Consider the following 23,088-nt stretch of genomic DNA (forward strand, 5'->3'; position numbering starts at 1 on the left):
GATGTAGTGGTGTAGAAGTAAAAGCATTTTTAATTGGAAATACCCAAGTAAAGTAACAGTAATTACTCAACATCATACTTAAGTGCAATACTTGAGTACTTGAGTAGATAGTACTTAGCTACTTTACATCTCTGCCATTCTCATATACCATTTCTGCGCCGCAGCGAGTTACACAATGCTTGAATGAAAAAAGTCCAGCCAAGATATGGCAGAGGAAACCGTAGCAGGGGGGAGTGGTAGGGGGGAAAGGGGGGCATTAGGGGGTGGGTAGTGGGGTTCACAACGACGAACAAAAAGGACAAAGCGCTGGTGTCAATTGGAGTTGGGAGACAGAACAAAAAAACGTCATTACCATGACAAGAGTGAGGTCACTCCGCTCGGCTGCGTCACACCACAGCCGAGCGGACAATTGGTCTATAAAAGCCTTTCAATTGCGGGTGCGCACACACGTGCACACGCAAGAACACAGCCCCCCCCCCCCCCCCCACCAAAACAAAAAACAAAAAAAAACAAATTAAACAAAATCAAGAGGAATTGACATGTTTTCTTAATAGTCTATACTGTATGTATTCACATGGCAAAGGGATAAAATAGCAGATCTACAAGCTCACAGCATGTTGCATTACAATTAACCCATTTCGAACTTGTAGATCTGTAAAATCTGCAATTTTATTTAATTTTTGAGTGGTGCAGCCATTACAATGCACAGCAATGTGTGTCCCTGACTGGGTCTGTCTCACACACACACACACACACACACACACACACACACACACACACACACACACACACACACACACACACACACACACACACACACACACACACACACACAGAGGCCAGGGAGGAGGACTTGTACAGTACAGTACTACAGCACGAGTACAGTATACAGTACAGCACCACTCACTTCAGACGGGTCAGATCTTTTATACAAAAATGAAAATATACTTGCCCAAAATAGAGACACCAGGGTTAATGTGGTTCCCATACATTCTCATAGAATTGTTGAATTTTAAATTATGAAAAATATCAAAAAGGAAATGCATGCATTTAATTCAGTATGACCAGAAGCAGAGATATAGTCATGGAATTCCTCCCAGTCGCCTCCATCAAATCCAACCCAACACACGCACGCGTGTGCATGCACACACACACATGTGCGCACCCGCACATGGTTTCTTGATGCACAACGCGCAGGCATCAGTATAGCCTATGTGTGGGTGTGAGCTGCTGTGATCATTGCAGCAGCCACCAACTGAGAGGTGCGGGCAGCAGTGTGCACGTGCGTGCGCTCACGTGTGTGTGTGTGTGTGTGTGTGTGTGTGTGTGTGTGTGTGTGTGTCGATATGATCCATCATACCCAACTATATCTTTCTGTGGCTCCAGATGATCCCTGTGCTTTAGACCCACTGGTTACCTGTCTGTCTAGCATCAAATGTTGGATGAATGAGAACTTTCTCAAGCTAAATGAGGATAAGACAGAAGTTCTTATAATCGGTTCTAGTGAACAGAAAGAATCAATATTAAGCAGACTTGGCAACCTGACTGTAGAAAGTAACAGTACAGTAAAGAACCTGGGGGTTATTATTGATTCTGAATTTAATTTTAATTCACACATTAATCATGTTACCAAGATTTTTTTCACCTTAGAAATATTGCACGAATCAGAGCCTATGTGTCCTTGGACGATGCAAAAAACGCTAATCCACGCCTTTGTTTTTTCTCGGCTTGATTACTGCAATGCACTTTTTTCAGGACTGCCTAAGAAAACAACTGACAGATTACAACTTGTCCAAAATGCAGCAGCCAGAGTTTTAACTAGAACTAAGATGAGAGAACATATTACTCCAGTTTTGGCATCACTGCACTGGCTTCCGGTTGTTTTTAGGATTGATTTTTAAATTATTTTACTTGTCTATAAAGCTCTCAATGGTCTCGCACCTTCCTACCTACATGACTGCCTGCCTAAATATGTCCCAAACCGCCCCCTAAGGTCTTCCACTGCTGGCCTGCTCGCTTTGCCTAAAAAAATGGCAACTAAAAAATACGGGGAAGCAGCTTTTTGCTTCTACGGGCCGTCGGCATGGAACAAGCTCCCACTGTACCTTCGTCAGGCAGCCTCTGTAGACATTTTTAAAGCTCAGCTCAAGACCCACTTCTACAACATTGCTTTTAATTGATCTTTTATTTTTTATTTTTTTGTTATTCATGTCCTCACTGTATTGCATTACTGCTTGTTTTTTGTCGTTGCCTTGCTTTTCTTTTATTCTCCATTGTTCTGTAAAGCACTTTGAGCTGCATTTCATGTCATGAAAGGTGCTATACAAATAAAGTTTTATTATTATTATTATTATTATTATTATTATTATTATTATCATCATCATAGAAAGCATGTTGTCATCCCCGAGGAAAACACGTATCTCCGTATTTACTAACCCCATAAACCTACTTTGTCACGCAATTACAGTGTTGCACATAAGTAGCAAAAGAAATGAAAGAAAAAACACAGAGCCGATCTGCAAGCGCACATCAACATGTTGCTTCGCAGTTATTTGTGTCTGCGTGTGCGTTTTCTAAATCATTGGTTGGGGGGGGGGGGGGGGGGGGGGGTTCCAGCTAAATATGTCAATATAGCGTCACAATCATTTTACACATTGACTGCTAAGTGGGCCTATTAATTAACCCTAGAACACTAATCTTAACTTTTGTCAAACCATCACTAAACCCGTGTATATTTTACCCAATCTATCAGCAGCTAAGTACAGCAATAATAATCTCCTTTGGTACACTGATGTCTGGGTTTTTCACTGTCATTACACGCGGTTGAAATTCACCCGGACACCTGCCTGTAAAAAAAAATCACACCCGTGTGAACTGAGTGGTGCAATTCCCCCCCCCAAACATTCTATGATGTCACTGAGCATCATGGAGGTAACCAAGGAGCCACCCACCTCAGACATCAGCAACATTATTACATTTACAAAAATAAAATTGTCCGGGTGAAAATCACCGGGGTTTAGTGTTCTATGGGTTTAGTTTAGTTTATCCGCAGCTAAATACAAATACACTTTCAAAAAAGATTGAGAACCACTGTTCTAAATATCCATCCCATGACAAGCACACAATTACCGTGATTATCGGTTCCCAGATTTCATCCATTTGAAACAACATATCCCCCCCCATGCTTTCATTTCCTGTAAAGTATGGGTTTTGGACATACAAGGTTGCAACCCGGCATCATCCACATTCTCAACACCTTCCCCTTGCCTTCCCCTTGGCTGCCATCATCATTGCATCAGCGGCCGTTACCCAACAGAGCACATTTTGTCTCGTATGAAAAGTGTAGACAACAAGCCTTTCTACACTATAACAGTGTTTTAGACCTGGAAACCTGTACGGTCTTCCTTCCCTTCAATCTGGGAAAGCATCAGTTTTATTTGTTTTTGTTTTTTGTCGAGGACACCCACATTGATATACATCTTTGGCCAGCAAACATGTTTCGTGACAACGAAGTCTCCAGAAGAGAAGATTCATGAAGAAAAAAGAACATGACTCTTTCCAACTCCAACAGAGTGCAACAAACTAGCATTAAGTTCAGCACAAACCAGTCGGCCGATGAAACATTGTTTTTTAGCCTGCAGCGCTGCCTGTCTGCTTATTTTAAGCAACTTTGGGCTTGTTTTCCTATAGAGTAGCTTGTAAATACTTATAGTTGCGGGTTGCTTTAGTTTGGGTTTATTTCTGACACTTGTTTCACTCAAATAATCTGGCAACACCAGAGTCTCATATCTGCACCAAAACATAACACTTTTCACCAATCGAGGGCTAACGACAGGCTTCGGGCCCCGACCAAACAAGTCCAGTTGGCAATCGACATCCGACTAGAAGTCCAGACCAGGTCCTGACCCGTCGATATCACCGTGCCGACTCTATCCAACTCCTTCCGCGGCCAATGTCGGTGCGGTGGAGAACTAGATAGTCTACTGGAAATGTCATGAACCCAGAAATGGTGAATAGTATAAACTTTTATGATAGAAATGTTATCTAATGGATGAAATTCAGCTTGGTTGCTAAAAGTTACATGTTGAAAAATTTGAGTAATTAGCATAATATGTGACCATACCATTAACAACCTGTATAAGGCAAAAATATATAAAACATCTACATTTCATCATTCTATAAGTAGCATGTGACGTGTCAAACTAGCTAGGGTGGTTTCATGATTCTGAATCCATTCCAAGCTAAACACGTCCATAGCCACTTGCCCACATAGCCCAAATGTGCTGACCTCATCACATTTGTGATGACGGCTATGGCTGTTTTTAGCCCAAAGAGTGTTTTTGTGCAAAACGAATGGTTGGAATGGATTCAGAATCATGAAAACACCCTAGTTTGACACATCACATGATACTTATCGAAAGATGTCAAATTGCTCAACGTGCAACCAAGCTTAATCTCATCTGCTAAGCCTATAGATGGCATTTTAATCATAAAAGTTTATACTAACCAATATTTATTGGTCTAACATGGGACCTATAGGGCTTCCCGTAGACTAAGAACACACATCTATTATACAGAACCACTGCCCCTAGTGTCCCTGTTGTAGGTTAGGACATTCAGCAAAAATACCAGATTTGCAAGCTCACAACTCGAGTCACAATGCGTCACAAGAAATTTGATGTTGAGCGAAACGACTAATGGCCGAGCTAACTTAGGTCAGGTTTACTAAGTATTAGACCAAATCATCGTGAAATCATCAGAACCACAACATTCCGCCATACAGTCTGTAGAACGGAAGCTCTGAAAATGATCTGGATGTAATATAAATTGGATGTGACGCCTCCTCCCGGCTTCCATTTTGTTGTGCACATTTGTCCTAAGATAAATTTAAAAAATCTATGCCTAATATCATTTGCTGCTTATCAGAAATTGAATGTGTTCAAATGTATTTGTGTGAACAGAAACGATGAACAGCTTCCTTTCTCAGCTTTCAATTGGTGTAGATCTACAACGTCTGGCAAATTAGACAAACCATCAGCTCACAGCGAAGGGATTCGGTGTAGACTAGAGAGAAAACGGAGGGTGCCTTTTTAGAGCTGGTGAAACATAAAATCTCTGATGTTTTAAAAAATCTCTGAATTTTGCGAAGAAGAATAATAATAATTGGCCTATAGTGACTTGTGTGTGTGTGTGTGTGTGTGTGTGTGTGTGTGTGTGTGTGTGTGTGTGTGTGCGCGTGCGCGCGTGCGTGGGAGGATGCAGTGGGGAGGGGAGATTTGGGCAAGCCTTTGTGCGTCGGTGATAAAAGCAACAACCATTATTCAGCCAAGAATACCCTCAGACAAAAACAACACCGTCAGTCAATACACAGCCTGACAACATTCCATCACAACAAGAGAGAGAGAGAGAGAGAGAGAGAGAGAGACAGACAGACACAGATACCTACAGGGAGAAATGGCAGTGTGGGTATGTGTATCTCTTGCTCTCTCTCCTCCAGCCCTCTCTCTCTCTGCATCTCTCTCGCTCTCATGTGCACGCACACACACACACACGCACACGCACACACGCGCACACACACACACACACACACACACACACACACAGCAAGGGGCATGGCAGCTCACGGGAACCACCATCATCATCATCATCATGCAGCAGTGTCAATAACGTTTATCTCAAACTCAGAATCTTGACAAAGTGCTTCAGTGAAAATTTAATAGCGCTCTCTCTCTCTCTGCACCGTATTGCTCCCCTATTAGCATACACTGTTATGCATGTCTCTAAATTGTACATCTTCAAAGACACTGATATTTAAAGTAAAGTAAAGTAACAGGATTCTTCTCCAGAAACTCATAAATATGTCACTTTCCCCACCCCTAATGTCAAGTTCTTGTTTTAGTTTTTTTCTTTCTTCTCCCAATGGACACATAGTTCTATTTTACATAAAGATTTTTCTTTTTTTCTTTTTTTAATACAGCACTAAAATAAAAAATACATTTTCCCCATTTTGCAGAGGGCATCATTGATAAAATAGAGTGCAAAGGCACTTTCTGGAATATAAGTATGATTTTGCCGCTTGTGAATTTTCTTTTTTCTTGTTGCACACTCACCATATATCTGTATAGGCTAAGTATGTACAGGAATGTCAATTCGTTGTATCTCCTCTTCTACAAACGATAATCATTTCATATTATATATATATATATATATATATATATATATATATATTCCACGGGCGGAAAATAAAACAATTATACAGTATCGAAATCACGAAGCCGTATTGTACTGTATAAGGTCCACAGTCTTGCCCATTGTCATTACCTGCCGACATCTTTGAGTTTCCCTTTGTCAAAAAGAAGAAATAATTTAAACCTTGGAGCAGAAAAATAGCACTGCATAATAATATAATGTCGGACGTACATACTCCATTTATACAGCTTGAAAAGAAGAAAGAAAAAGAGGAAGAGGATTAAAAAAGACCAAAGGCTTGAGTTTGCTTCCAGTGAAGTGTGTAGGGTTGGATGCGCAGTAAGATAGATAGATACTGTATATAGGTAGGTAGGGCTATAGCGTAACTATAATAGATGCTGCGGAGAGAATGTGGGCCACTGTGGCTGCCTTAACCACTTAAACCCCATAGTGCCCTTATTGTGGGGAAGGCCTTCGCAGGAAAATAGCAGATCAACAAGCTTACAACGATGCTTTCTCCACAATAACAGAAAATGGAAAACACACTAGTACAGAGCCCTTGACTACCGGTCAACCGTATGGGGTGTAAGTGGTTAAGCCTAATTGATGCTCCGTCGCGCGGTTCGGTACCGCATGCCCAGAGCGGGCCTGAGAATAGCCCTGGCCTATTCCTGGCGCGCAGCATCTGACCGTGCGGCAAAGTACGAATAAAAGGACCTTTACAGTTGGCTGACGGCAGTCTGCTTCTCCAGCACCTCCAGGTAGTCCGGCTCGGTTTTTAGCTTCCCGGGGAGTAGGAGGGGGTGCTCGTTGGTTTTGGAGGACGGCTGCTCGGCACCGTAGTATTTCCTGGGAGTGCCGTAGAGCGCCGTCTTGTTCAGCAGCCGGTCATGGCCGCCGTTGTTGTTGGGGACGGCCACGTGCCGGCGGGCCGACGTGGCCACCGCCTCGTACGGGGGTACAACACAAGGTCTCTTGGGTAAAGTGCAAAAGTTGTAGTTGTAGGAGGGAGGTGCGCCGGCCGCCGCGGGGAGTATCTCCCTGCTGGGCCTCTCAGTGAAGTTCTGGTACAGCAGCTCGGGGGGCGGGTGCTCCGGCGGACCGAGGATGACGCACGGCGGTGCGGGCGTCTTGTCCATAAAATCCATGGCGCTGATGGTGTACGCTCCCCCCGGGCTGCGGCCGCTGAGGAGCTCATCCTTCTTGTGGTCCAGGGGGCCGAAGCTGAGCTCCTTCAGGTTGCGGTAGAAGGCCACCTGTTCCCGGTGGTCTTTCTGCATGTAGATGGGGTTCTGGCACATGGAGCCCACTGGCGGCGGGATGTAGTTGTAGATGTGACCCTCGGCGGTCTTGTCGGCGTGGACATGGGTGGGCTCGGCGGCATAGGAGCCATACTGCACCTGGAAGGAGCTCAGGTCCAGGTTGTTGGCGCCCGTGGGGAGGACATGCTCCGCCCCCTTGCGCCGCTTCAGGACGAAGACGAAGAGGCCGGCGCCCAGGCAAACAGAGAGGATGAACACCACCAGGAGGCCCAGGATCAGCACCGAGAGCGGCACCTCCGGGTGCAGCTCCGGAGGGGAGAGCATCCGGGATTCCGTGGTGGGGGGGGCGATGGCCGAAGGGCCGAGAGACAACGAGGGCGCTGTAGAGGAGGAGGAGGAGGATGTGGAGGTGGTTGAGGATGGGGAGGAGAGAGTGGAGGATGAAGAAGAGGAGGTGGGGGTGGAGGAGGAAGAAGAGGTGGAGGAGTGGGCACCACCGGGGCTCGGCAGAGTGGTGGGTGGTCGGTGCTGCGGGGGTGGTGCCCCAACCCCGGGGGGCTCAGGGCAGATGGCGTCGTTGCGCAGCGAGCGCAGCAGGCGCCCGGCGTGCTTGGAGGGCGAGTCACAGGTGATCTCGTTGACCACCACACTGGTGCTGGACAGCTCCATCCAGTTCTTGAGTGCCACGATGTGGCAGGTGCAGTCCCATGGGTTCTCCTGCAGGTTAGCGATGGGGGGTTGTCACCAATCAATTGTCACCAATGTTGTCAACATATAATTAACGATTAAGTGATTTGGGTTTGTTTGTTTTTTTTGGGGGGGGGGGGGGTGTTGAGCATTGGAACATACATTAGACAAAAAAAAATCTGTTTGCCTTTTTAGGGTTCGTAAACAAACAATATTTGCACGGGAGAGATATGACAAATAGCATGAATATATAAATAAATGACTGACAATGACCGGTAGTAATGATCAAAATAAACAGCCATGCATTGAACAATATAATACTTTAAAATCATTTCAAAAATATCTGAAATTGAAACTACAATCTCTCAAGGAGGCACATTGCAACACGCTGTGACCTTAGCTTGTAGATAGTGAATTTCCTTTATTTTCAACATATTACCGTAACACATTCCATTACCTGCAGGTCGATCTGGATGAAGGCTGACAGCTGGTCGAGGACCCCACGCACCGGCAGGTACGAGAAGTGGTTGTTCCTCAGGTTGAGGCGCGTCAACATGGTACCGCCGAACACCTGGTCGGGCAGCGAGCGCAGCAGGTTGTTGTTGAGGAAGAGCAGCTGCAGGTTGTGCAGCGCGTTGAACGTCTGCGGCAGGATCTCCTTGATGACGTTGTACTCCAGGTAGAGGTACTGCAGTGACTGCAGGCCGGCGAATAGCGACCGTGAGAGCGACTCGATGTAGTTTCCGTTCAGGTAGAGCCGCCGGAGGTTGGTCAGGTTCTCGAATGCCCCTTCCTGGATCACGGCGATCCGGTTGTTGCCTAAATGCAGCAGCTCAAGCGAGCTATACTCGGCTAAATCCGCCCTGTGGATGACCTGGAGGTAATTGCCAGTCAGATGCAGCTTCTTCGGGTAGGAGGGCCTGGGGTTGAGCTCTGTAATGTTGTTCAGCTTCCGCTCCTGGCAGTTGACGTTTAGCCCGCTGTCGGGGTTCTGCGATGTGCACACACACACATTAGGGCACAGCACAGGCACTGGCGAACGCGTCTGGTAGACCATTATGGGCCCGAAGACGTGCTTGTCCTTTGAGTTGATGCGCGCGGTCGGCCTGTGGCGCATTTTAGGAGGCCGGGAGGCCTTGGGGGAGCGCGTAGGAACGGCCGCACCGGGGTGAAGGGTGGAGGCGGCGACTACGACCCCGGTGTAGTGGTGGGAGTCGTTGGGGGGGTGGTGGTGAGGGGGGGCGCGCTCCCCGGCGTTCCGGCGCGGGCACAGGTCCTGCTTGATGAGCTGTGTAACGTCCTTGCCGTGGAGGCGGAACGGCGTCTCGCACACAATATCGCCCACAAACACGGAGATGGTGTCCAGCCAGGCCTTGAGGGGGATCAGGTCGCAGGTGCAATTCCACGGGTTCTCCTCCAGCTGTATCTCCATGATGCCACCGATGTGTTCCAGCACCCCAGCGAACGGCAGCGTCTTCAGCCGGTTTCCCCGTAAATCCAGGTGAGTGAGGAGCACAAAGCGGAACACATTGGCGGGCAGTGACAACAGCAGGTTGTCGTTGAGGATCAGCACTTTGAGCTTGTTCAGCTTGCTGAAGGCACCTGGCTCTATGGCGCTGATGTAATTATAGTCCGCCTGTAAGTACTCCAAACTCTCCAGGCCTGCGAACGTGTCCTCTTTAATCACCTCCAGGTTGTTGTTGTTCAGATGGAGCCGTTTCAAGAAGCGAAGCCCGTTAAAAGCCCCCGTCCGGATCTCCTGCAGGCCATTATTCCCCAAATGCAGCGAGGTGACGTTGCCATAATTCACAAACTCGTTGGCGGCGAGCCGCGATAGAAAGTTGCCATTCAGGAAAAGCTGGGAGATTTTATTGGGGGGCGCCTGGAGCTGACCGACAGTCGTAAATTCCTTATTCTCGCAATTAATGTTGAGCAGGTTCTCCCTCTCCTCGCAGGCGCAGCGGCTCCTGCAGATATCTCTGGAAGCTGAAGTTTTGCGGCTCTCCGTGTTGGACGGTGACAGGCTGATGGTGACGGCGAGAACGCTCAGCAGGAGAACACCGTTCAGCATGTTTACGGCCAGGAATTGACGCTGAAAAATAGATCCAGCATTTAATTGTCGTCACATAGGGAAGCCTCGGATGAAGGGGGGGGGAAAAGAATCCAGAGTGAGATCTCAGAGGGAGACAGGAAAGCACGAACGCGGGCGCAAAAACTGGGCTGTGACGCACCGAGGACGCATAGATCTATCCATTGACCTTACAATCCAAACATGCCAGCTAGCAGGTGGACAAAAACATGAAACATCAAATATATATAAAAAAATCACAGGAAAGAATCAGCCATCACTGTACGGTGGATTGACTTGGCACATTGTCTGAGAGAGAGAGAGAGAGAGAGAGAGACAGACATAGAGAGAGAGAGAGAGAGAGAGAGAGAGAGAGAGGAGAGGGGGGGCTCTTAAAGCCTTACCGCAACCCCCGTTTTTCGCACAGAGCGCTGGTTTATGCGGCGACTTTAAGCATCGTTATATTCCTCAGTGGGGGAAAAAGACCAGATACTCACAGAGACATGGGGGCGCATCTAACAAAAATTAAACATACAAAAAAATCCAGCGTCATTCCACTGCACTTTTACAGATCCACAAACGATGCGCAAATTAAGGCATCATAAAGCGCCGCGGCTTTCCCCTCGACTGGTCCGAAGGAGACAGAGAGAGAGGAGAGTGGAAGAATGGGGAAGAACACAATATGATCTCACATAGCTCCGGCATTCTAACTGCTCAGCTCCGCTCCTCTCCCCACACTGACTGCTGCTGCCTGCCTGCCTGCCTGCTCGCACGCGCGCGCACGCACGCACGCGTGTGTGTGTGTGTGTGTGTGTGTGTGTGTGTGTGTGTCTGTGTATGTGTGTGTCTGTGAGAGAGAAAAAGAGAGAGAGAGAGAGAGAGAGAGAGCGTGCATGTGCGTGCGCCCCAGAGAGAGCGAGAGGAGCCGAGGGGCTGTTACGTCACCGTAACGCACAGCCAGCAGTATACAAAGATTACACACACACACACACACACACACACACACATCTCTCACACACACACACACACACACACACACACACACACACACACACACCACACCCACACACACACACACACAAAATAAAAGAGAGCACTATCCTTATTAAAACTTTGGAAATTATGTACAGTATATTCCGTTCACTCGCTTCCGCTCGAATAATCCTCATTTTCACATGCTCAGTATAACGCTCACAAGCAGAGCTCCTTTCGCCGTTATTTGCAATTTAGCATAATTGGCACAAGGGAGCGTAATTGACACACAATAACAAATCAACATGTAATTATTCCACATGCTTTAACAGCTGTGTGATACGCGTGCACAATGCATGAATGCAATTTTGTGCGGCTCTATTAGAGACTCTATTGTCACGTTAGAAATGACACCACACACACACACACACACACACACACACACACACACACACACACACACACACACACACACACACACACACACACACACACACACACAGTAAAAAATAGCTTACTTAGTTTATACACATGACACCGCTAGGGGGCGGAAAAGGACATTTTTCAGCCACTGTGTGTATGTGTGTGTCTGTCTGTCTGTCTGTCTGAGAAAGGTATGTCATCTTTCTTTCTTTCTTCTATCCCATTAAATACACATGTGGCGCAAGTACACACACACACACACACACACACACACACACACACACACACACACACACACACACACACACACACACACACACACACACACACACACACACACACATTATTACATACTAGTATTTGGCTATTTGGATATTAAATGAAGTAACATAACATTACAATACCTTTTCAACTGTTATGAGCAAACATTTACTGGCAAATCATCAATATTTGTGCTGGAATGCTGCTTTCCTAAAATAAACACAACACACACAGATACACACACAGAGACTCACACAATGTCTGTTGCCTGATATATTTGTCGTACCACGGTGTATTGCGGCAAAAAGAGCCAATATACAAGTGTAGCCTCGGCCCGGCAGGCGAAACCGGGACCTATGTACCCGAGTAACCCGACAGGCGCATACGTTACCAGTCGGCCCGGCCATATAGGCTCGATAGCGAGCAGAAAAGCAACAACCTATATAGCCTACAGTGTGCTATTATCACAATATAAATCTGTGGAACCGAGTCAAACTAAATATAATGCCTCAACTTCTACAATTGCAATTGCTTGTCATGGGAGAGAAAAGGTTGAGAAAGGTTGAGAAAAGGTTGAGAACCACTGATCTACCCTGTGAGAAAGGCATTTAGGTTTGTCGGATTCAGAAAAGAATCGGTCGGGTTTCTAATGTATCGGAAACAAATCATATCTTGTATAGCAAACGGGTATGGGTCGGGCTTTTAAAAAAGAATATCATGGACACTCGGATCTCAGAACCACTTTCACCAGTTCCATGCGAATCCGGATAAATCATTTGAAAACAATCTCGGAACCAGTCGGTCTGGGCAGTGCCAAATCAACCCCTCCGAGGGACCTGGCGCTACATCAAATCAAAAGGCCCCATGCATGCGCGATTATGTGATTTGCATGCGCTTAACACATCAAGAACGACACTTTGTGTATTTGCTCGCCCAGTGACCCATGAATACGGTTTAGACGGAAGCAACAGCTGTACATTTGAAATAGTCTCGCCACAGGGCCCTGCAAGCTGCGGGCCCTGTGGCTTTGGCTCCAGAAAATTCCATTGTTAATCCGGGCCTGGGTCTGTGAACAAAATGCACAGGTCCAATATAGGATTGGGTGTACAGTACACTACCAGTGACAGATATAGGAACAGACCAGAGCACAGCTTTTACAATGAAAGATGGATGGGATGCCGTGTGTGTGTGTGTGTGTGTGTGTGTGTGTGTGTGTGTGTGTGTGTGTGTGTGTGTGTGTGTGTGTGTGTGTGTGTGTGTGTGTGTGTGTGTGTGTGTATGTGTGATGGGGGGGAGGGGGGTGGGGTGGGTGATGGTCCACGTTGAACGTTGGACCCCACAGCGCATCTGTCAAGAAAATTACAGCCCATGGAAGCCTAACCCCTGTGTGCGTGTGTGTGTGTGTGTGTGTGTGTGTGTGTGTGTGTGTGTGTGTGTGTGAAGTGATGCATGACTTTACATGTGCACACGTGCCCACTAGCATGTGTGTGAGTGTGTGTGTGTGTGTGTGTGTGTGTGTGTGTGTGTGTGTGTTGGGGGGGGGGGGGGAGTGACTGCTTGAAAGTGTGAGCATAGTAGTAATTTGCACTGCGGTTGTGTTTCTGTGTGTGTGTTCATGTGCGTGCATGTGTGTGGGTGCGTGTGTGTGTGTGTGAGAGAGAGAGAGAGAGAGAGAGAGAGAGAGAGAGAGAGAGAGAGACAGAGAGAAAGGGAGGATAGAAGCATAATTAAGCCTAATATTTACTTTCTCGCATGATTGTGCCACAATGCGTCGTGGACATGACACATTGTGAGCTTGTAGATCTGCTATTTTACACAATGCGACACCACGCTGCGACGGAGCATAACTTAAGCTTTTTAGTTGACGTGGAGAAAGGCTCTGAAGGTATTATTTGAGCAGTATAGAGAAATGAAGGATTGCTCTCTCCCGGATTTGTGGCATAATGGATATTATTACGATGCATGGGAGACACAGTTTCGTTGACGGATCCCTGCTGACTGCAGCGTTTACGCTCGACTCGACGTGACCGCGTCAAAGTTGATCGCCTCGTGGAAAGAAATTATTCAACACACAAGGTTGTTTGACTTTTTTAACAAGAGTCCGGGGAAAGGGGGGGGGGTCTTTACTTTGATAAAGACGGAAATGTGGTTGAGGTGTACGACATGAGGACTGAGCTGGCTTCTTATTCATCCGGTAGGTATCCGGACGTTATTCCAACCAGTTCCTTTCCCCTCCATCAGGCACCTGGCTGACCCGGGGCAGGCAGTATCTGATGACGCAGAGGAGACTACACGCCCACAGCGTCCCCAGTGGGAATCGAGCCTGGGACCATCTAGCTGTGAGGCGACATCATTAACGACTGTACCACCGTGCCCCCGTACTCTGTACGACTTAAACAGACTTCAATACAATGGGTGTGCCTGCCTGCGTGCCTGCCAGCCCGGCTGCCTGCCTGCGTGCCTGTGCACCCGACTGCCTGTCTGCGTGCCTGCCCGCCCGGCTGCCTGCGTGCCTGCCTGCTCGCCTGCCTGTGTGCGATGAGGCGTATTAGACCGTTCCTCACCCAGGAATCAGCCCAGCTCCTAATCCAGACAACAGTCTTATCAAAACTCGACTACTGTAACTCCCTCCTTACTGGCCTACCAGCATGTGCACTTAAGCCTCTCCAGCTGATCCAAAATGCAGCAGCTCGCTTGGTCTTCAACCAGCCAAAATTCTCACATGTCTCCCCCCTGCTCCGCTCCCTCCACTGGCTCCCGGTCGCTGCCCGCACAGAATACAAAACTCTGATGCTGGCATTCAAAGCAACCAAAGGTATGGCTCCCCCATATCTTACAAGTATGATTGAACCCTACAAACCCTCCCGCGCACTCAGATCAGCCAACGCAGGGAAGCTGGAAGTACCCTCACTAAAAACGCCGGGACAACGCTCCACACGTCCCAAACTCTTCTCCCTTCTGGCTCCAAAACTGTGGAATGCACTTCCCATTGCAGTCAGAACTGCAGCATCACTCCCAATCTTCCGCCGTAGCCTGAAAACCCACCTTTTCAGACTCCATCATGGCCCTTAGCACTTACCCTAAACCCTTAGATAGCATTTCTGTTGGATTATATAGCATTTGATACAGACTTATAGCATGTTATGTAGACAGCACTGTAATTGTATTGTATGTAGTCATAGCACGCCATAGTACACATATATAGCATAGTAGTAAAGATGTATAGTTTATATGTATAGTGTATGTATAGTTTCACTATATAAATATTCCACTGTTACTTTCTTAGCTTACGCATGTTTCATGATAAATGCTTTTTATGTGATGTATTCCCATGCTTTGTTCTTGCTTAAATGTAAGTCGCTCTGGATTAAGAGCGTCTGCTAAATGCCTAAATTGTAAATTGTAATTGTAAATTGTAAAGCCACCGGAGACCATTCAAACACACTCACTGGCTCCGCCACTAAAGAGGCTCAAAGCGGGATGGCTCCCTCGCCCCGGCCCGTCATTACACCGGACCCCTCATTATTGTGTTTTGAGAACTCGCGGTGGGCGGAGACAATGTTGGGCGGCTTGCCGGCGGGGCCATCAGGACAGCAAGCCGCACCTGCTCCTAATTAACCCTCCTGATTAGCTCTCCACTTCACACGACCTTGTGTCTGGAGCTGTATACTGTCGCAGAGAGGGCAGATGAAATGAAAACGCTGGCGGACCAAAAAAAAGGCCCGAAGGCGCCCGGTGCACGCAGTCTGCCGACAAGCATCACCCCCCGCCCCCACCCCCCGCCCAAGGGAAAACTGAGAAGAGCTTATTATATCGTTGTGGCAGTCGGGTCGAAACCTTGTATGTCCAATGACTGTTATTATAAAAATTATAAATATCGCTTCAATATTTATAAAATCACTTAACCACTTTTTCACGTAGAAAAAAATACATTGACAGAAAGCAAAAACAAACAAACACAAAAGAAAAACGTATGTACAAGCTCACGTTGTAAGATCTGCTATAACATAATAAAAACCGACATGGAGATACAATGTTTATGTCCGACAGTGCATGATTATTTTCCCGGGGGTGGGTTGCTCAGAGAGGCCCTGTTTTGACTGAAGCTCCCACAACGGAAGAATGAAAGGCTTTTGGCTCCTCGAGGAGGCTTATTCAGTTACATCCTGTGTTGCACGCGGCAGGTATTGTCTTTCATGTGAGCTTCTGTCAGAGCTGCCATATATCCGCACCGCCAGTCAAAGAGCACTCATTAAAAAACATAGATTCTATGCTTACACTTACAATTATAATATATATACATTCATTAGGGGATTGTGTGTGTGTGTGTGTGTGTGTGTGTGTGTGTGTGTTCCTTGTTCCTTGTCTCATTCTGAAGGGGTCAAAGAAAGGCTATTTTATGTCATTGTTTACCTTGCACGTCTGGTTATATTTCATAATGTAGTTGGCCCTTGGGTGTTTTAATATTTTCTAATATGGCCCCCTTTGAAAAAAGTTTGGACACCCCATAGCACATAGTGTTAAGTGGTTATTGGTTCTATAACACAACGATTTGGCCTGTACTAACTCTGAGGACCCCTTCTCCCCAGTAGGGGAGTACGGGTCCCGGACCCCTGATCTAGTGAGTCACGCCCATGATATCTGGACATATCGCCAACTTAATAATCACTCGCTCAAAGTCAGTTATGTTCTTTATTTAGAGTACCAATTAATGACATAAAATAGGTGCTGTGGTGTGTCCCGTGTGCCTCTTTGTCAGAGCTCTGCAGATATGGGTGATCCAAGAGCAGAGATAGACATAGCATTGGTTCTCAAAGTGTGGTCCGGGTGGGTACTGCTATTCAAAAACATTGAACACAATTATGTGGGTCCCTAGCACAACATATTTTTTTCCAATTCGGGGCTCCGTGACAGGATAATAATAATAATAAAACTTTATTTGTATAGCACCTTTCATGACATGAAATGCAGCTCAAAGTGCTTTACAGAACAATGGAGAATAAAAGAAAAGCAAGGCAACGACATTAAAAAACAAGCAGTAATGCAGTACAGTGAGGACATGAAAAATAAAAAATAAAAGATCAATTAAAGGCAATGTTGTAGAAGTGGGTCTTGAGCTGAGCTTTAAAAATGTCTACAGAGGCTGCCTGACGAAGGTACAGTGGGAGCTTGTTCCATGCCGACGGCCTGTAGAAGCAAAAAGCTGCTTCCCCGCATTTTTTAGTTGCCATTTTTTGTGGCAAAGCGAGCAGGCCGGCGGTGGAAGACCTTAGGGGGGCGGTTTGGGACATATTTAGGCAGGCAGTCATGTAGGTAGGAAGGTGCGAGACCATTGAGAGCTTTATAGACAAGTAAAATAATTTTAAAATCAATCCTAAAAACAACCGGAAGTCAGTGCAGTGATGCCAAAACTGTAGGAGCCTGAAGGAACCTTTTTTTATGGGAATACGCCAACATTTAAAGCCTATTTTAACTTCACAGGAATATATCAGGGCGTGTGAAGAGGTCAGAGGTCATGTCTGTATAGAGTAGTCATTCCCATACATTCTTCACTGAAACCATGGGCCCCAGTCTAGTTAGTGGACCCAACCATCTGTCTTAAGGACAGGTTCCCACAAAGTATTCACCAACATTACTACTAATAAAACTAAGAAAACATTTCCCAACCATTACAGAAATCATTGTTTTTCAATCATTATAGCCTACATCTGACATTGTCAAAAACATGCAGCCCTGGTAATAGAACTAACCAATTGGTGTCCTAGCTCACCTATAAAAGGAGCCCATGAGGCAGGTGATGCTCTTTTCATATCCTCTGACCATAAAATGAGGATGATAGTAAGTATATGTGTTTGTAAATGATAATGATTTAAACTGTTTGAAATGAATAAAGGTGTTTGTTTGACCAAATAATTGTATGTAGTTTGTAAAATTAAATTAATATGTAATGAAAGTTAAACTGGGTCAAGATGTATACATACCAACTCTGATAACTTTTAGTGGGTGCAGGCATTTGGTCTGACATACTATTGGTCCGACAACGACAACCTACCTCAAACCCTAACCTAACGGGAACTACCCATAGATCCGAAGTCCCGTTAGTCCGAACATGCACTGCTCCCGTGCTTGCGGTTAGGTTTAGGTTTGCTCCCGTGCTTGCGATTAGGTTTAGGTTGGGGTTAGAGATAGGGATAGTAATTTCGGAACAATGAACCTTCTGACTAATGACACGGCACCAACCTAACCATAGCCGCAAACATGGAGCAGCGCATGTTCGTCAAACTTAACGCATGTTCGCCAAATCGCCAACCTTAATCCGGTCACCAACCATAACGCATGTTCACCAACCTTAATCCAGTCATTTTCCGCATGTCGGTCCTATGGTATGTTGGAGACGTACGTTGGAGACGTGAGAATAATCCTTTACATATTATGTAAAGGAGATATATGACAAAAGGTTATGGAGAATATATTGCAACAATGACATATTGGGAATATGTCGTTGCTGCAGCATGAAATGAGGAAATATGATAAAAAAAAAAAAATGAACATAAAATGTAATTGAACATGTGAGGCCCAAATGGCAAAGTGGGGAAGGCAGTACAGTACAGTATATCATTACACATTGACACAGAATCAAATGTTTTATGGTCATGTTCCACCAGGAGCCTGCATGGATTGTTTCCAGGCTTACATTTAAGGTGTGTGTATATAGTCCGTAACACGTTCGAATATATGAACACCACACACGCGACCCGTCCCGGAGCCGTCCACATTTTTTGGTGGAATGGAGCAATGTAGAGACGTAGGCATCCAAAAACATATGGCTGTGAGTCGCTGTGAGTGCATGTGATGTGAGGCAATGTTATTAGTCTTGGAGTGTCCAGCGCCCTGCAACAAAATCCGATAGGCAACAAATGATGGTGTAACGCAACCCAGGCTGCATGCACAGTAAAGGAAACCACGCATAGGCCTACGCAGTAAGAGTGAAGCTGTGGCAACCACGCATGCACACTGCACAGTAAGGGTGTAACTGTGCTGTGGTAAAATGCAAATAAAAAAAACATGTGGATGTGGCGGACAAAAGCGCCAATTTTGAACATTTGGTTCATTCTGACAATATACAACTCATTATGCCATGGCTTGATTATGCACAACGTATGATTTTCATTCAACTTGACAGATCTGACTTATTTCCTATTAAAACAGTTTGACTCCATAAAACGCTTTACCCGCATTTTAACCTTAATTTTAAAGTATTTGCAGCTTTCAACCACGAAAATCCATGACAATGCGGAACGAAACCACAGTGCAGAGCAAGTTGTAGTCCAAACAAACCCCCCCGTTCATGTGCATTGGGCTCAATTTCCCAGAAGCCCTAGCAGCCCAGATGATTACTTGATTTCCGGTTTCGTCATCATAATGTGACGGCCTCGTCATCAGGTCCCGTATAAATCTGCTGTTTCTTTTAAATTATTTTAAAATGGTGAATGAAATCCATGAAACAAATGTCGGGTATAGCGTTTTACGCACGGTGGAACACTGGATTAGCGGCCATCAAACTGTCAATGGCACACAAACATTAAATGCCGTTGTCAGATGCCATTTAATGTTTGTGTTAGGACAAAGTATAGCCGATTTGCTTGTCTACATATGACCTAAATTCAAACTCAAAAACACTTTTTTGTTTGTGGTTCACTTCTGTCACTGAAGCACTCATAAAGGATTGGTATTTCTCCATGTGGCAAAACAAAAAAGGCAGACCTCACTGACACTGGTCAATATATGCCTACAAAGCTGCCAGTGTGTCAATACAGGGATGGCCTGTCCAAAACACACTGGCAGAGCTTATAGTGTCAGCATATTATTTTTCACAAGACTGTATTGACTATCCAGCCGCTCATGTCAATATGCATCCAGGGATTAAAGTTCTCCAGCAATATGCCACAGGGAGGGATTTATTAAAAAAAAAATCAAAGTCAAAGCGATGAGATCCCAAAATGGTGACCACAGACACCCTTTTACTCTACGTCAAGTTTAAAAAAATCACTGATATCTTATACCGTCAGGCAGTTTAGTTCCCCGCATTATCCTTTCATTTCCATACTCGGGAGGGATGCCGTGTTTGCTGTTTATATCCCGTAACCTAGAGGGACTGTGCTGGGATTTGCTTGTTTGTTATCTCCACGTAAACTGCTGATTCAGTCTGATATGTTTGAGTTAGGTCGGTGCTCTTTGGAAAGGGATACGTCCTGCTCGGCTGAAATGCTATTTGAATGTTGTCTCTTATTTCTTATTTTCTTTACGTAATACATAGGAGTTTTGTTCATAAACTGCACAGCTATTTACTTACCTCAGTGGTTCTCAACCTTTTCAAAATAATCATAATTGAACTAGGGACCCCCTACCCTAGAGCACTTGCATTTAAGACTAAGGCCCTTTCCCAATTACCCCATTCTCCATGGCCCTCAATTTTCTCAATTCTCTTTGGAGCGAGGGGTAGGGGCGAGGGCGAGGGCTAGAATCCCCTTGGTACGAAGTGACATCGCGACGGGACTTAAAATGGAGAGTCATCACAGAGGGCTGAAAGGCGGACGAGGTAAGAAGCCTTTTTTGTCCTTTATTATGGAGAAATATGATAATAACCAATTTTTTAATGTATTAACAATCTGCATCGCCAAAAACATCACAATCTCTAGCAAAGGTTAACGTTACCTCACGTGAACTAACGATATGTTACGGCGTTGCATTCATACAACGTTACCGATTCATTTGGCATCTGCGCTTTATTCTTTTTTATTTAGCGCCGGTGCCCCGGTGGAACAACTCGGATGCAAGCTAGCTTAACTATAGCAGGCATCAGTCCGACCTCCCAGACCACGATGTCAACATTCTGCAGTTTTGGAGCTCATAAAAGCTGTGAAATAGCCTACTGTAACTACATAACGCTGTCGCTGCATAACGTTGGCTACTCACTGCAGTGATAGCTGGTATGGTTTTATCATGACCAATGTTAAACTAATCCCCACAAGTTGCAAAACTTACATAACTAATTAGCAATGGTGTTGTTTTTCCACCCAGGCAAACCAGCTATGGAACAGGACTCTCTTCTTAATGATATTAAAAACAATGAACACAGTGACCACAGCCCCTTCTTTCTATACTGTAAATTGTTTTTTCTTTTTCTAACCCTGTATATATACATGTATATGTATATATATATATATATATATATATCTGTACCAATTATACAAACTGTTAATACAATAATCAATGAATCAGGTACAACTGTTGAGCAGGTGTCAGAATGAGCTATTCTGAATTACATTCTGCATGGTGGGCTACCAAGATGAGACAAAATTACAATATATTTATTTCATCATAACCACAGCAATGTTATATTCTCCCAAAATAGCCGATCTACAGCTTATGGAAAGTGGCTTCCAAAGTGGGTTATGGGGACCCCCAGGGGTCCTTGAGAGTTCCAGGGGGTCCCCAGCTAAATGATAGTTTGTACACTCTCAGAGTTAATTAACATTGATTTTACAATATAAATTGGGGGTCCCAGAGACAGAAATGCTATCAAATGGGGGTCCATGGACTAATGCATGTCACACTGGCAGTCCGTGACACTGCTAGATTCGTAAAAATCTATGGGGTCCCTGGCATATCTCTTCAAATGGGGGTCTGCGGGCTAATTAGTGTCAATTTGGGGGTCCTTGACATGAAATGGTTTGGGGACCACTGGCCTGTAGTGAGCTTGCAGATCATCTATTTTCTGAGAACAGGTTGTATATCAATATATTATATCACAATATCGGCAAGGGACGTTCAATATTTAGGGACGTTCCAATTCCTAGGGGGATGATTTATCCCCCTACCCCTTGATTATGTAGGGGCAAGGGCTGAGGGGTAGGGTTAAAACAGGAATTGTGAAAGGGCCTAAGAGTTGAGGCATTACATTTAGTTTGACTCGGTTCCACGGATAAATATTGTGAAAATAGCAGATCTACAAGCTCACAGCATTGTGAGTCGTTGTGAGCTTGTTTGTAGATTGTCTATTATTACAATTTGTGCCTCGATCTTAGATAACATTAATTAGTTTGGCAAATGTTTGGTCATTTTTATAGTAGCCTATAGTTTGTCAGAGTAATGGTTTTGTTCTTTTGTTTTTGTAGTATAAAAAGGTCTTAAAATGTCACTTTAGAAATGTACATGATACTTTGTATACAAGTAAACAATGTTGCACATTAAGCTAATCATCTGAGCCCCAGAAGAAACAACCTGGGGGTCCAAACCCACAGCTTGAGAACCGTTGACTTACCTAAATAACTATGTGCATGCGTGCGTGCGTGCGTGCGTGCGTGCGTGCGTGCGTGCGAGTCAATGTAATGTACATTGTAAAGCACTTATAAAGGAGCTATATAAATGCACCATTTACTTTAATTATAAAATCTGTTTTCTCTGTTGATCTCAATTTCAGCTCTATTGTGCAGATTGTTATGGCTTTTTTAATGCACAGGAATTGCATCTTTAGGCAAATAAATCCTGTGGGTTTTACATTCACAGTTCTTCATTGTTGTGGTTGTATGGAGGAGTGCCTCCTCCATGCAATATCATAGATCAACCGGTGGGCTGGGGGCCACTGGTGGGACAGGACGGTACGCAACGGCAAGTGAGTGCATGGATATTTGTCTGCCGGGTCATATTTGACCTGTAACACCACAGAAATTAAAATTGTGATAATTCTTTATGTTGCGTTATAATAGCTGTTTCTGAGGATATCATGGAGTCTTGTTCCAATAAAGAAATGTAAAGGGTACTTTTTACATATTTTAACTTGAAATGGAACACAATGGAAGGTGCCTTGATAAAATAGTTTGTTAAATAGGAACTTTACATACTATGTTAGTCCCATTGATCCACAATCACTTGGATGTTTATGAACACTCAACAAGGCCTCACCATAACACCAAGGAGGTCAAGAGTCGACGACACCCCACAGTAGTCCTGACGGACCTGCTATACGCAGGCGACATCAGACTGCTCTCCAACCATGTAGAACAAGCTCAGGAGCTCCTGACTAGAGTGGAGGCAGTGTGGCAAGGTTGGTCTTGGGCTGAATCAACTATAAGTTATCAACTACCAGTAAGACGCCTGAGGGCGAGAAGCGACCTAAAGGGCGAGGTCACGTGCACGCATCCGCAGACTGCTGGCTGAGCGCTG

General features: G+C 45.3%; 1 protein-coding gene across 1 annotated transcript; it reads right to left on the reverse strand.

Annotated features, from left to right (window-relative positions):
* Window positions 1-5,880: 5,880 nt before the first annotated feature.
* slitrk2 (SLIT and NTRK-like family, member 2) lies at window positions 5,881-10,357 on the reverse strand. The gene is made up of 2 exons (XM_083785307.1): window positions 8,596-10,357; window positions 5,881-8,168 (listed from the first exon to the last, which is right to left on the reverse strand). The coding sequence occupies exons 1-2, from the start codon at window positions 10,207-10,209 to the stop codon at window positions 6,909-6,911; spliced, it is 2,874 nt and encodes a 957-aa protein (XP_083641433.1). The 5' UTR covers window positions 10,210-10,357; the 3' UTR covers window positions 5,881-6,908.
* Window positions 10,358-23,088: the final 12,731 nt, after the last annotated feature.

Source organism: Protomyctophum parallelum (genome assembly GCF_964188405.1).
Source record: "Protomyctophum parallelum genome assembly, chromosome: 16".
NCBI classification, from domain to species: Eukaryota; Metazoa; Chordata; class Actinopteri; order Myctophiformes; family Myctophidae; genus Protomyctophum; species Protomyctophum parallelum.

Excerpts from the sequence above, each read along its gene's own strand:
- slitrk2 (XM_083785307.1), bottom strand. The coding sequence starts at position 10,209 with ATGCTGAACGGTGTTCTCCTGCTGAGCGTTCTCGCCGTCACCATCAGC. Across the intron at positions 8,169-8,595 it reads TCATCCAGATCGACCTGCAG|GAGAACCCATGGGACTGCAC; the intron begins GTAATGGAATGT and ends GCTAACCTGCAG.